This window comes from Lissotriton vulgaris, chromosome 8 (genome assembly GCF_964263255.1).
Source record: "Lissotriton vulgaris chromosome 8, aLisVul1.2, whole genome shotgun sequence".
Lineage (NCBI taxonomy): Eukaryota > Metazoa > Chordata > Amphibia > Caudata > Salamandridae > Lissotriton > Lissotriton vulgaris.
The window spans coordinates 635,265,051-635,279,274 of NC_141696.1; the positions used below are offsets into that span (position 1 = coordinate 635,265,051).

Below are 14,224 nucleotides of genomic sequence, written 5' to 3' on the forward strand. Positions count from 1 at the left end.
CGAGCTGTCAGAACTGCGGATTTTTAAGCCTCTCCTTTCTAGGACTTTTAAAGGTGTTTACACTCAATTAGTATTCATTATTACACTGTGCCCCTTAATATTTATTCCAGTGTACTCCAAAATGGAGGATATTTATATTATAGGCTAGTTCGCTCACTGTTGTACTTGTCTACCATTTAATTTCTATTGGCTTTCTAGGAGGTGTATCTATTTTATCTGTACTGCAAAATGGTCTGGTCGGTTTCAGCCGGCACAAGTATGTACATTCCTGTCCTAATTTTATGGGTTAATTCCCCTTTACAGACATTTGACAGCTGAATTATCACTGATTCTTGTATTAAGGGTGACTCGGGGAATGTATATGTTGTTTAGTGACTGTATATTATTTTCATCCATTCCTCTCTGGAGTTTAAGCCTTTATCTATGGTGTCTAGATGGCATATAAACCATTGTTCTCGTTTTTTTCGAATTGTTTCGAGGTGATAATTCAGCTGTCAAAGCCAATAGAAATTAAATGGTAGACAAGTACAACAGTGAGCGAACTAGCCTATAATATAAATATCCTCCATTTTGCGACTTTGCGGGTGTTTCGGCGGGACGAAGGCTTTGTGGATGGGCGCCGGCTGTTTTAACACGAACGGCCTACTGGAACACAGTGCCCACATCCTCTTCCCAGGGACATATAGGACCTCTTGTCCTTTGGAATACCGTAAAATATTTCAGAACATGAAATGAGTTATATACATATTAAGGTTGCGAGACCGACCCCTCCTAATATTTAGGAATCCTGCAAAGCTTTGTCCTCATTATTCAAAATTTCACAGTTCAACCCTGACTGTTCCAAACTGGATGGAAATATATACTCCAGCTTGCACATCGGGATACTGAGTCTGGGAAGGCGCTCTCCGGACTCTTTCCTGTACATTCGCTCCAAAAGGGACGAACCACGATTGCAAAAGCCCTGAAGATGTCCCAGCTTGGGACGAACCGCGTCAGCTGTATGTTGTACTGAAAATTGAAAATAAAGATCACCAGAAGATTACCAACATCTTTTTGAGAAAAAAATTCTTTCTTGTGCTAATATCATTTGCACTTATTTCTTGTCTCTTGAGGTGCACCTTTGCGGTTGTTTCATTTATACTTGGATTCCCTAGGGAATAGGCACAGTAACGATGGGTGCCAGCCAGTGTGCACACAACTCCCTTTAGTAACTCAAGGGCCACTTAATATTTCGGGGAGAAAGGTAGTCCGGTGCTGACATTAGGAAGGGTCCATCGACTTATCTCTGTTTCATGCAAACAAGAGCTCTTGACTTGGTTCTGGCAAGTTCTACAGGCCACTTCCTTTTACTTTGAAGGACTGTCTTCAATCTAATGATCTTACTCTGTGCCATATTTTGTATATCCTTTCTTTGATTGGGAACCAATGAGCTGATTTTACGGAGGTCTTTGTAGTTGCTGCAGCCTCAGATTATTAGGCTTTTTTTTTAAAATACAACCTTGCTAACTTTTTAAAGCTTGGAAGATTAAACAAAAAAGGGACTGTTTTAGTGTCCCTTTCTAACGGTGCAAAACTGTTTCCACTTGCTAGTGTACTTGCAAAGTCAATAGGTCTAGCTTTATTTTGCTAATGCATGCAACCAATATGCACAATAACACACAAACTGTGTAGGATCATTGTGTAACTTACTACACAACATCACAAGCTTTGTGAATAAAGCGGGTGCAGGTAGAGGAGGCACAGAAAGGCATGATGAAGTGTCATTGTACAAATATTATGTGCATTCATTTCCGAATGCCTTTGTTTGGCAGGTAAAGCCAAGCCTCTGATGGATGACTATGCTAGTGATAATTCAATAACCGAACAAATCAAAAACATTTGTATAGCGCTCGAGCTGAAAAGATGGCAATAGCTTGCTGCGGAAGAACCATAGTAATTCACTGTAGATGGCTGCATGAATGGAGAAGTACCCTAATGGAGGAGGTAATTGCAGGGATGAAGGATGGGTTGGATTGGATAGACGATAGGCCAGTTAGTGAATGACCGAATCTGATAGTGACTTCTAGCCACATATTCCTTACCTTAGAATATTTCCCAGATGGGAGACTGGATTCAGAAAATCTTGAGAATTACCCCTGTGCGCCAGAAGAGGGCGGCAAACTAATTGACGTTGCAGCTGTAGTCTGTCCCGAAAGTGACCTGCCTGGTTTCTGTATAGGTACCATCAGATGGGGCCGACAATTCTTTTCGCGCCAACAGCGTAGATCCACAAGTTACCCCGGTCACTTTTTCCACCACTTTTTTTAGACAATTTTGTCAGTAATTTTTTTTTTTTTTTATTTTTTTTTTTAAGCATTCTGCTGCCAGTGTGCTAGGTATCTCTCCTAAGAAGCCAGTGGGTTTTAAACCCTGTTGAGCCTGTCACAGGCAAATGTCTGTGATGGACCCCATCTGATTTGTCTGTAGTGCCTAGTGCTGGACCACGATCCAGGAACTGTCCTGACTGCTGCACCATTAATCCAAAGGTGATTAGGGGGCAGGAGACAAAACTCCTGGCAGCCTGACTTTGGAAGACCCTGCACTGCTTTAGATCCTGGTTGCGTTGAAGGTCCTGAGCTCACTCTGCCGCTCCAGTCTCATCTTTGCGGTCAAAATAGTTGGGTAAGTTTCACAAGCACATGAAATCTAAAAAGTCAAAATGCTCTTTGACCTCAGTGTCAGTCCAAGACATCGTGGGAGGTGTGGGGACGACACTTCAGGTTGAGGCCCTGCACTCCAGCTGCAGATCATGGAGTTCCTCTGCTCTTCCCTGAATTTCCTGAATCCGGAACGAACCCCGCCTGACTAGGGAAGTTTTATGAGGCTATGCACTTCATATTTGGGCATCCAGACCCCTCCGTAATGCCTTCCGGTCCAACGGTTGTGGGAGGTACCCAGACTGGATTTCCCCCTGGGGTCCCCCCTTGGCACCAGTTGGGCCTTCTGCATCCATTCTGAGATCTGGTCCGATTCCAGTTGCGTGCCCACATCCTTTGCTGGGAATAGTTCCCATGGCACTGTTCGAGGCGCCACCAATGCTGAGCCCATAGTCCTTTCTGACTCTGTCACAGAGCTGGACTGGTGTCGTTCGACATTGATACCACCCAGACACAAACAATTGAGTGGATCGGAGACCATGCCTCCTTTCTTTAACAGTCCCAGTGGAGTTCTGGCTAGGGTGGGATCTGAGGATCCTGATCCCCTTGAAGACCCCTTGGCCCAATTGAATTACGACAACTGGTATGACTAGCTGGCGATCCCAGTGGACTGGGCACTTCAACAGATGCTGGCGTGGTCTCTCCTCCTAGTGTCTATGGAGGATGGGGTTTCCTTTGCTATGGTGGTGAGGACCTTAACCTCCAGCTGCCCTCCGTGGAGTTTAAGACCAGTGTCTTGGCAGAAGTGCATCAGCCGGGGATATCCCACACAGTACCTCTGTTTTCCTACAGTGAAGCCCTCTTAAATATGTGACCTCTCAATGTCTTCCTGAGGAAATTAAAGTTCAAGATACCACTGCTTGTCCAGGTTCTGTCTGCCTAAGACCCTGGAGACTGAATGCTAGTGATGGAACTGCAGGACTCCTATTTTCATAGCCTCGTCCTGCAAGCCCATAAGTGTTACCTGCTGCTCACTGGGGTACAGGAGCATTTACAGTTCGCTGTGCTCCCTTTTGGCCCCACCAGTGCCCCTTGAGAGTTCCCAAAAGTGATGATTTTAGCACATCTGCGGAGGACAGGGGTCCTAGTCTTGGCTGTTAAAGGCGGGCTCACCCCAGGCAGTCATCGCCCACCTCCAGACTAACGCAAACCTTGTGCACTCCCTGGGGTTCACCATCAACATGCTGAAGTTGCACCTTAATCTTTCACGAACGCTCCCTTTCATCTGACATTTTCTGGACATGGTGCAATTCCTGCACCTATTCCCTGGAGTGGAGAGTCCAGGACATTCGGGCGATGATTCAGATGATTCAACCTCTGTCTTGGATTTCGATGCGACTGCTGTCTGCCCTGCTACTTGTGAAGCACGCTCAATGGCATATGCGGGCTCTGCAGTGAATCCGTCTCACTTTATCCTCCCAGTAGGTGCAACATTCGCAGAATCTCACCGACCTGGTCCAGATTTCAAATGGCACTGGGAAGACTTGTAGTGGTGGCTAAAGGACTACAATTGGCTCAGCAGCAAACCACTCTTTTCCCACACAGAGAAAACAGTGGTGACAGATGCATCGCTTCTGGGATGTGGCGGCCATCTGGGAGAGATGGTGGTCAGAGGCCTCTGACTTCTGGCAGAGACTCGAAATCACATCAGTTTTCTGGAGTGGGGCAGTTTGCTTGGATTTGAAAGCTTTCCTGCCCTCCATCGAATGAAAGCTGATCCAGATGTTCATGGACCACACCGCTGTCATGTGATACTGCAACCAGCAGAGTGGGGTTGTGTACCTTGTGCCGGGAGGCTCTGTGCCTCTGGACATGGTGGATCTTCAGGGCATTTTCCTGGTCGTACAGCATGGGATTGCAAAACGCCAGGGTAGATAAACTGAGCCGTCGATGCCTCACAGACTGCGAATGGCATCTGCACCCTGAGGTAGCTCAAGGTCTCTTTCAGAACTTTGGAGTACCTTGACTAGATCTAATCGCCACCGCATAGAAGACCCAATGTCAACATTTCTGTGCGCTAGAGTTCCCAAAGCCGCTCTTGCTCTGAGACTCATTCTGACTAGACTGGACTATCGGACTCCAAAGACTTTCTGCAGATACCTCTTCACCCCAGAGTTCTGAAAAAGAAGAGACTGACAGGGCACGCCACCCCGGTGGCTCTAGTTATGGCAAGTAGAGTATAGTATCCAGAACTCCTGAACATGTGCATCTGTCCTCCGATCAGGCTGCCCCTTTGGGGCGATCTCCTTTTGCAACAAGGGGGGGGGGTTCTGCACCCAAAGCTGTTCAATTTCCATCTTCATCCTTGGAGATTGAGCAGCAACAGTTATCTTCAGTCTCCCTCCTGAAGTCTGTGAGGTCATCTTTGCAACCAGGTATCGCTCAACAAAAACTGTATACACCTACAGTTGGAACATGTTTGCGGCTTGGTGCGCAGAGAGAAAGACTGACTTTCTGCACCGTTGTCCGAAGTGCTATTTTTTTCCTCAGCCTGTCAAGGTCTAGCTCTAGACACAGTAAATGTGGGTATCTTTCAGCCATTTCATCTCGACTTTTGTGGTTCCCTGACCAACTCTGTGTTGGTCTACTGATGTGTTACATTTTCTGGAAGGCCTTCTCCACTGATTTCCTTCTAAACATTGTTGTGCTCCAATGGGATCTTAATTTAGCTTTAGCCTACATGATGTGCTCTCCCTTTGAACCCATGCACAGCTGCCCTCTACAACATCTGACAATCAAGACATTCTTATTGGTGGCCATTTCATCGCCCAGGAGGTTCAGGGAGTTACAGGCTTTCTGTTAAAACCAGCTTCTTCCTTGGCAAATAGGTTTGCCAAACACATGGCTCCTTTCTGCTGAAATTGTGGAGGTACTTTTCCACATCGGCCAAAACATCACGCTCCTGACTTGCTTCGCTCTGCCTCATCCCTTCATGGAGGAAGAGCGACTCTACTGTTTGGACCCTTAAAGGGCCCTGTCACTATACATCGATCACTCAAGAACACTGAGTGGACGATCAGCTCTTTGTGGTGTTCACTGGAATGAAGAAGGAATGCAGTGCAGAAACTGCCTTTTACCAGATGGATTGTACTCTGCACTAAGATCTGCTGTGTATGAGCCAAGAAACAACCCCCTGAAGCTTTGCAGACTTATTTCAAGAGAGCATCCTTGCACACGTTTTCCCAACACTACTGCCTTGACAGTCCAGTTTGTCATGACGGTACTTTACCTGTTCAGTTCTCCAGGATTATTTGGTCTGAGTCAGTATTCAGGCCCCCTTCGGAGGTATTGCTCTGGTATCTATTTGAATGTAAGGAATCTGATCCTAGAAGTCTCCATCAGATGAACAAGTTATTTAACTTCAGTAACGCCTTATCTTGTTGTGACCGTCTCTAGCCATAGATTCCTTACTCACCCTCCTATCCTTCCCCTTCTGCGAACTAGACTTTTCAATCCTAAAAAGGTCCTTGCAGGCCCTCACACTTGCACACTGGTTGATCAGCGTTCTGACGTGGCTCTACTTCTGCGGCAGAAATGGTCATGAAAAGTAACTGATGTCAGTGCTCTGGGGTGGCACTTATATAGGCACTGCACTCCTCACATCTGGCGTGGACAACTCCTATGACGAGGATGCAACCTACTGGTGTGCAGGGGTGTACTGCTCAAGATTTTCTAGATCCAGTCTGATGCCTGGGGAATATTCCAAGGTAAAGAATCTGTGGCTAGGTATAACCTCTATCAGATAAGGCATTAGGGAAGGTGTTAGAATTGGCATCTTTTGGCGTGTTTCCTCTGTGACTTTTTGTTTTCTGACCATCTTCAGGTTTTGACTCTGGTTTTGACGGTTTAGTGTCTCTGCACACTTTCTCACTGCTGTTCAGTGTTAATGTGCAAGTGCTCCTGTTGTAAATTTTTATTATGGATTGATGTTTCCATGATTTGCATATTTAATTTACTGTTAAGCCCCTAGTAAAGTGCACTGAGTGTGCCAGGGCCTGTAAATCAAATGGTACTATTAGGCCTGCTTTTAACTAAAAGGAGGCTTGGGTCCTTAAGCTAACTAGATAGGACCACTTCTAAATTGTATACAAACTTGATATCCAGTTACGTTGTTTTTCAAAAAAGTTTAACAATAAACGAGCCAATGTCCTTAATTCATGAGCCTGTGTGATTTATTTCACTTTTCTTTATCTTATTCAGAAAAATGCTTCGTGCATTTTAGACCTGTTCATTTATGAGACATGTCTGACCAGTCCTTAACTAGAATCAGAGACACTAGGTGGAAGAAAATACTTTTTATTATCTCTCGCTGCGTGCTTCCTGCCAGGACCTGTGAGGAAACACGCAGCGTGAGAACGGAGCAACACAATATTTTCCGGTGGAGCGTATATAACAAGGCACAGAAGTCCCCACCAATCTGAAGAATAAAGAAAGGGTTTCTAAAAACAAAGGAGTTCTAATCACTAAGAAAAAAGTTCCGGCTCCTGCCATTGATGATTTTCTATGAAAACCTTCACTGATAACAAGTGCGGCCTTCCACACTGTCCAATTACTGAAGACGGCACAACCAGGTCCAGATGAGAACCCCTTAACAGATTCGTGGTTTGAAACCCGTTGACCCCGGCTTCTGGGATAAGGCTGTTGTAGTGTGTTCTGGGAGAGATTTTGTATTAATACAACTCTCCAATCGACAACACTTTTAGTTTATATTCCCAGAGCCATAAACACTTGCAGGAAAATATAGATATATCTTCTATAAAAGTATAATCGTCCGCCTAATGTCTCTGATTCTAGTAAGGGACTGGTCATACATGTCTCATAAATGAACATGTCATTAAGTTTGTATGTTATTTTTGTATATAGAATTGTTTTTTTTTACATGTATTCTATCTTGTCTATAAATATGTTGAAAAATCATGTGTTGTCCTTCATGATGACAAGGCTAAAATGCACAAAACATTTTTCTGAATAAGAAAGAAAAGTGAAATAAATCACACAGGCTCCTGAATTAAGGACATTGGCTTGTTTATAGTTAAACATTTTTGAAAAACAAGGTAACTAGACATCAAGTTTGTATACAACCTAGTGGGCCTGCAGCACTGATTGTGCCACCCATATGAGTAGCCCTGAACAGTTATATAATCAGACCTTCCACTGCAGAGTCTGCACGTGGTTTCTAACTGCCATGTCGACCTAGCAACTCCACCCACTTGCCAGGACCTAACCTTCCCTTTTCTTACATGTGAGTCACCCTTAAGGAAAGCCCAAGCTACCCTGTGGGCAGGGTGCAGTGTATGTGAAAGGTGGGACATGCCCTGATGTGTGTGGCATGTCCTGATGGTTAAATACTGCCAATTTCGTTTTTTCACTATTGCAAGGCTACCTGTTCCCATAGGATAGAATTGGGATTTTGCTTATAACATCTTATAAGCATAACTACGCCTGGGAACAAGGTAGGGAAATAAAGTTTAGTATATCTGAACTCAGAATGTTTAAATGCATCTTTTAGTGAGGGAGATTTCTACATTGTGTTTGAAAATACCACTTTTAGAAAGTAGATATTTTGTTGCTTAGTTATTCAGAGAGCCTCTGCTAGGATGTTTATGGACTCTGGCTTTAGGGTGACAGGGGCTGGGGGATGTGCAGTTGCTCCAGAGTCTGGATGATTCAGGGCTAGGCTGAATAGACCTGGTCTGCATTTAGAGGAGGGTGAGGAGATTTCCTTTCACCTGAATGGGCCTGGTCTATCTTCCACAATGCTGTCTCCACCTACTGCAAGGAAGCTGGGCCAGAGAGGACATAACTTGTTTGAACTAAGCACAGACACTCTGTCTGAGAGAACAAAGGGATTTTGAGTATAAATATTGGGACCCAGACCCCAACATTTTAGAACTTGCTGGAATCAAGGAACTTGCCAAGAAGAAGAGCTGCCAGGAGGAGTACTGTCCCTTTGCTGTAGTGTTGCTTTGTTGGGTTGGCCTGCAGTTGCTGCTTCTCCCTTGAGCAGTGAAAGGACTGACTTAAATTTTCTTTTACTTGTGCTAAGTATCTTCACGGGCTTGAAGTAGAGCTTGCCTCCTGTTCCGAAGTCCCAGGGACTGCAAAGACTTCGTAAACCTCTGGGTACCACCTCTGGAACCGCTGTTTCAGTTGCCAGAGAGAAGGGACACGCACCCGACTCAGTTGCTGGCTTTGTGTCCTGACCGCACCATAGAAGGCACCATCCGCATCTTGTACTGCAACCCTGGTCTCACCGCCGCCACTGAGCTACTGCTTGCACCATGAACTGTGGGCACAGCAGTCTGCACCGCCTCACTTCACTACACCATCCTGGTCTCACCAACGCTGTCGCTGCTGCTGACTTATACACCCGTGACCGCATCGTGGCTGGGGGCACCGCTCATAAGTTTCATGACGCACCGCCTCGTCCCACACAGTCTGGGTCATCCGATGCCAGCTCCCGCTAACTGGCTCTTTTGCTTGCACCGCAACCTGTCAGCACCGCATTGAGCACAGTCTCACCCTGCACCCTAAGCCTTGGTCTCGCCGTTGCCGTTTGGATGATCGTCACCGAGCCGCTGCCTGCACCTCATCGGGAGAACACTGCACCCTGCATCGCTTCCATTTTTGCAACACAACCGCGACGGTTGCCACGACCAGCTCACACCAACATGCCAGCCATCACAAGAAAGGTACAGTTACAGAGTTTGTCCAAGCTTTCGCTGGCCCGTACCGACGCGGTCGGCTGGAACTGTTAGACTATGTTTTTAGCATCGAGGTAGCCCCGAACGGAGCTACTGACTTGTACAAACTGTTTTTTAGGTATTTCTGAATTTTAAGGATATCCTGCAAAGTAAATATTTTTAAGGACTGTATGTGGATCTTTGTGTTTTTGGTCTTGTTTTGGATATATATAGATAGTGGATATTTTTTTAACTGATGTGTTGTCCTTTTGTAGCGTTTTCATTGCATTACTGTTGGTTATGTGCAAATGCTTTACACACTGCCTCTGAGATAAGACTGACTGCTCGTGCCAAGCTACTATGGGGGTGAGCAGGGGTTATTTTAGGATGTAACTCCCTTGCCCTGACTAGGAAGAAGAGTCCCTACTTGGAAAAGGTGCAACCCCTTGCCAAATAGAGACCCTGATTTCTAACAAGGTAAGTAACTTGCTCATTAATCCATGCACTGAATAACTCATTCATCCATATATGCACTCCCTTATCCTCCCTGTGAATCCTTCTCACATTTATCCACTCAACTATCAACACCAATTCACCTTAACTCCAATCAATGCAGCAATTTCACATTTCGGGGGAAAAAGACCAGACCGTTTACTTGTGTTTTTCTCATAAACGCCTTCTGGTCAAGTTGAGAGACCGTTGTCTCCCAACCCCCTGGTCTAAAGGTGTATGCAGTCTGTTGCATAAGCTATATTGACTTGAGAATTTTTTGGTCACGCGCCATCGCACCTTTACTGCTGGCCACAGAGCCAGCCACTTGTGAAATGCTCCCCCCCCCCCTTTCAGGGCAGAAGACAATGCTTATACTGAGAAGATTCGTAACCCAAGGGAGGCTTGGGTCCCTACGCCAACTAGATCGGACCTCTTTAGAATTGTATACTGAGAAGATAGCAACTTGGCGTATTCCTAGCAACTGACCTTGTAGCGTAGCTAAAGGCCAGAACCTAAGAATTTCATACATGTGGTTCAAGTTGCTGTGTCGTCCACAATGCACCGCTTTAGTTGCCACCATCCTTCTGTCATGAACACTTATATATTACCACGCTGTAAGAAAATATCAGTGGAGACCATCATTCCCACAATAGCAGCCTTTCTGAAGCATCATTTACAAAAATGTGGTTCAAATGTTAATCTACTTGATTTAACTCCATTCTCTTCCATTTACAGGGCCATGATATTTATGGATTTGACCTTGAAGTCCTGCTCCAGAGAATCAACGTGTGCAAAGTTCCTCATTGGTCCAAAATTGGTCGCCTGAGGAGATCAGTCATGCCAAAACTTGGGGTAAATTACTTTAAATCTACCTTTTGTTGAAATAGGGTTCTTGTTTTGCTTCTGCTGTCCTTTACACAGACCGTATTGACTCTACAACATTTTTTAATGTACATTCTGTATGTGGGTGGGGTCATGACAGCCGTAGAGCGAAAACACTGCTTCTGCCTACCATGCCCATTTCTAGTTTTATCTGTGTCGCATCACAAATGTTTTCTTTTGTTTAGAGAGGTTGAGCTGTTATGTTAACTGGTGTTTTGTAGAGCGCTCAGCTACTCAAGCAGAGTGTCCCGGCGCTATCAGACCCAGCAAGGCACGGAAAGGGAGTATCTGACAATTATTGGCAGAACAGCCACGTCTTGAGCTCTTTTCTAAATGACAGCAGATTCTCCATCTTCCTCAAAGACAATGGCAGTGCATTCCAGGCTCGGGGCGCAAGATGTTTAAAGGAGCGACCCCCGATCCGGGCACGCCTAATTGCCGGGATCGTGGTCATTGACAATGATGCTGAGCATAAGGCTCTTGTCGGATAGTGGAAGCCAATCCTATTTCTAAGATAACGGGCGCCGGTGCCGTGAAGGGCCTTAAACGCGATGCATTTCCGTATCGGCAGCCAGTGGAGAGATTTCAAAAGTCCCGTGGCGTGAGATCTCTGGCCGAGGCCAAAAATTGCCCGCGCCGCCGAATTCTGCACCACCTGCAAGCGCGACAGGAGGTACTCAGGAAGGCCCAGATAAAGCACATTGCATAGTCCAGCTTTGAGCCGATCAGGGCTTGAACCGTGATCTTTCTATGAGCGAAGGATAGGAATGGGAGGAATTTTCTTAACATCTTTAGCATACCAAAACATTGTCCAACCAGGCCCAGAATCTGTGGTTTCAAAGTGAGGCAGTTATCAATCTTCACTCCCAGATTCTTAGCCACCATGGTATCAGCGGAAGGTGGAAACATATCCGCTGGCCACCAGGACTTCCAGCAGGGGTCCGGAGGGCAACCAAAGAAAAGAACCTCCGATTTGTCTGAGTTGCATTTCAGCTGGTTTAGTTGGAACTATGCAAAGACAGCGCCCAGACAGTTCTTAATACGCTCTCCATCGAAGTCCGTGTGCTTTCCACAGGTAAAAAGAAGCTGAGTGTCGTCGGCGTATGAGACAATCTGGGCTCCATAAGACTCAGCCAGTGCCGCCAGAGGGGACATATAGATATTAAAGAGAGTGGAGCTCAGGATAGACTTATGCAGAATGTCAAAATTCAACAACATATGGTCAGACCATAGAACTAGTTTGGGTATGGCGACTACAATGGGCAGAGTAGAAAAAATCTGGTCCAGCGTGTGCCCTTTGTTGTGGGTAGGGGATGCCAGATACGGCATCAAGCCCAGAGGTTTAGTGGTATCTAGAAGCTTGATGGTATGCGCCGCATCTGCCAAGTCCATATGGATGTTAAAATCGCCTAAAAGTAGGCAGTGTTTAGACTTCACACTCATCGACGAAATCACAGAATCTAGCTCCTCATGAAATAACGTGGTCGGGCCCGGGGGTCTGTAGACCAGCAATCCGGCGCAAGATTGGGCTGGTGAGAGTGTCAGACAAAAGCCCAGCGCCTCTGCCCCGTGAATATCTTTCGTTGGAACAATGGAACACTCGAAGCGTCGGTCTATCACCAGTGCCACTCCACCACCCTTGCCAGTTCCTCGATCTTTCCGAAGCATGAAATTATTTGGGGGAAGAGCATTGGCAATGTCCGGACCGGACGACTCGCTGAGCCAAGTCTCCGTCAGGAAAAGGCATGTGGGTTTGCACTCTGATAATAGATTAAACCAATCCAACGCATGTTTACTCCCAGACCGGGTGTTCAGAAGAGCACAGGTGATGTTGCTCTCAGAAGATCCCGAACCCGGTGTCGAAACACAGGGGATGCCCCACTCCGGGGGAGCCCATCTAGATTTATAGTGCCCGCCCGAGATGCAGCAAGCCTAGTCCGCCAACTAGCAAGCCTGCCTCTCCCAAGATGGCCGCCAAACTAGTGCGCAGCCTCCCAGTCCCACAATGCCCCTCAGCTCCTAATCGGCTGAGAGGGGGCAACGCAGCAAAGTGCGGCAAAGGGTGGCAAGAAAGAGCGGCGCAACAATCTAGGCGATCAAATGTCACAAGTAAAGGTTTTACAAGACACCAGTAACCATTTTGAAAATCAGCATAGAAGAGGATCTCCCGGCTTTCGCCTCAGGAGAGAGATGAGAGAAAAGCAGAAAGCAGTGCAGGTTTAAAAAACGAAAGAAGGGCAGAGAAACCGTGCAATTTAAAAACAGGGAGACTAAGATTGTAGTGCAATGTCAAATATTAAAAACTCGGTTCCTACAGCTTGCTCCTCCCGGCTTCCGCCTCAGGAGTAGCACTGTGAAAGCGGATCATGGTAATGGTGCTTCTTTCGGAATTTCTAGAGAATCACATAATTTAGTAGCAATGCTGGCAAGCCTTTCATACTAGAGTATGTTGTGTATATATGTCTGTCACTTAAGTAGGCAACGACTGTGTCCATTAAAACAACACCTTCATTTTTGGTTTGCTCAGTTAAACACTTTCTGTTTATTGTTTCCGGCAGGGCCAACTTTGCCGTTAATCCGTTTGAGGATTATAAATGGAGTCAAGTTAAAATTGGATATTTAAGACAGCAAAATAGTATAAGAGCTGTAGCAAATATTTTATGTATGTGGGCAGCAACACTCCAGCTGGAAAGCTGACGAGTCATGCCGGGAAGTAGGGCGCATCATCGGTTGCTGTAGTTGTCACTCGCTTAGTTCAGTAATTCCTTCAACAAGTTATAATTTAACATCCTAGAAACAAAGTTTTGTTTTCAACGTAGAATCTCTGGCCTAGTCCTAATGTCCTCTGGGCTGCTAACAATTATTTGTACTTTTAATCAGTGCAGGGACGACGGGTCACACATGAAACAGTTAGAAGACTAAACTCACTGTGTATTTGTTTAATGGTTATTGCTTACTCTCTGTGCCCAGGATGGCCAGGAAATAATGGGCGATTGAAAGGTCCTCTCCATTTCACTTGTGATGAACCGAATGAAATTTAAGAGGGACAAATACTATTAAAACTCACAATAACGGAAAGTCAGTTGTCAGCATGTTGATCCTTTTCTTTTGTGTAAATGTATTTCTAAATGGTGGGTAATACGAATGTTCAGCCTGTCTACAAGCAATCCTAAGTTTGGCAGAGTTGAGAAACTAAAATTTAGATAAAGGACCCGAATTAGGAAAAAAAAGTATAGGATTCATCAAGTACAGTATGCAGTTTGCATGGATTTACATATATTTGCTACTTCATTGCATGTTCTCTCAAACATTGCACATTTCCAGCTTTGCTCATTGTCCACTATATTTACTAGAGTGGATTTTCTGTAATGCTCACAACCCACTCCAGTTATCATGCAACAGATGTTAGAAGTGCAAAAGCATTTTCCCCACAGGATTATTTTTCCTGTTGAAAATAACCTCCACACGCGC

The 14,224-nt window shown here is 45.5% G+C and overlaps 1 protein-coding gene across 1 annotated transcript in view; it reads left to right on the forward strand.

Moving 5' to 3' along the window:
• POLA1 (DNA polymerase alpha 1, catalytic subunit) overlaps positions 1–14,224 on the forward strand; it is a 2,033,948-nt gene that overhangs the window by 514,308 nt on the left and 1,505,416 nt on the right. Inside the window, exon 19 of the mRNA XM_086934515.1 lies at positions 10,607–10,723. Coding sequence (XP_086790641.1) covers positions 10,607–10,723 — 117 coding nt within the window. The remainder of the gene's footprint in view (positions 1–10,606; positions 10,724–14,224) is intronic.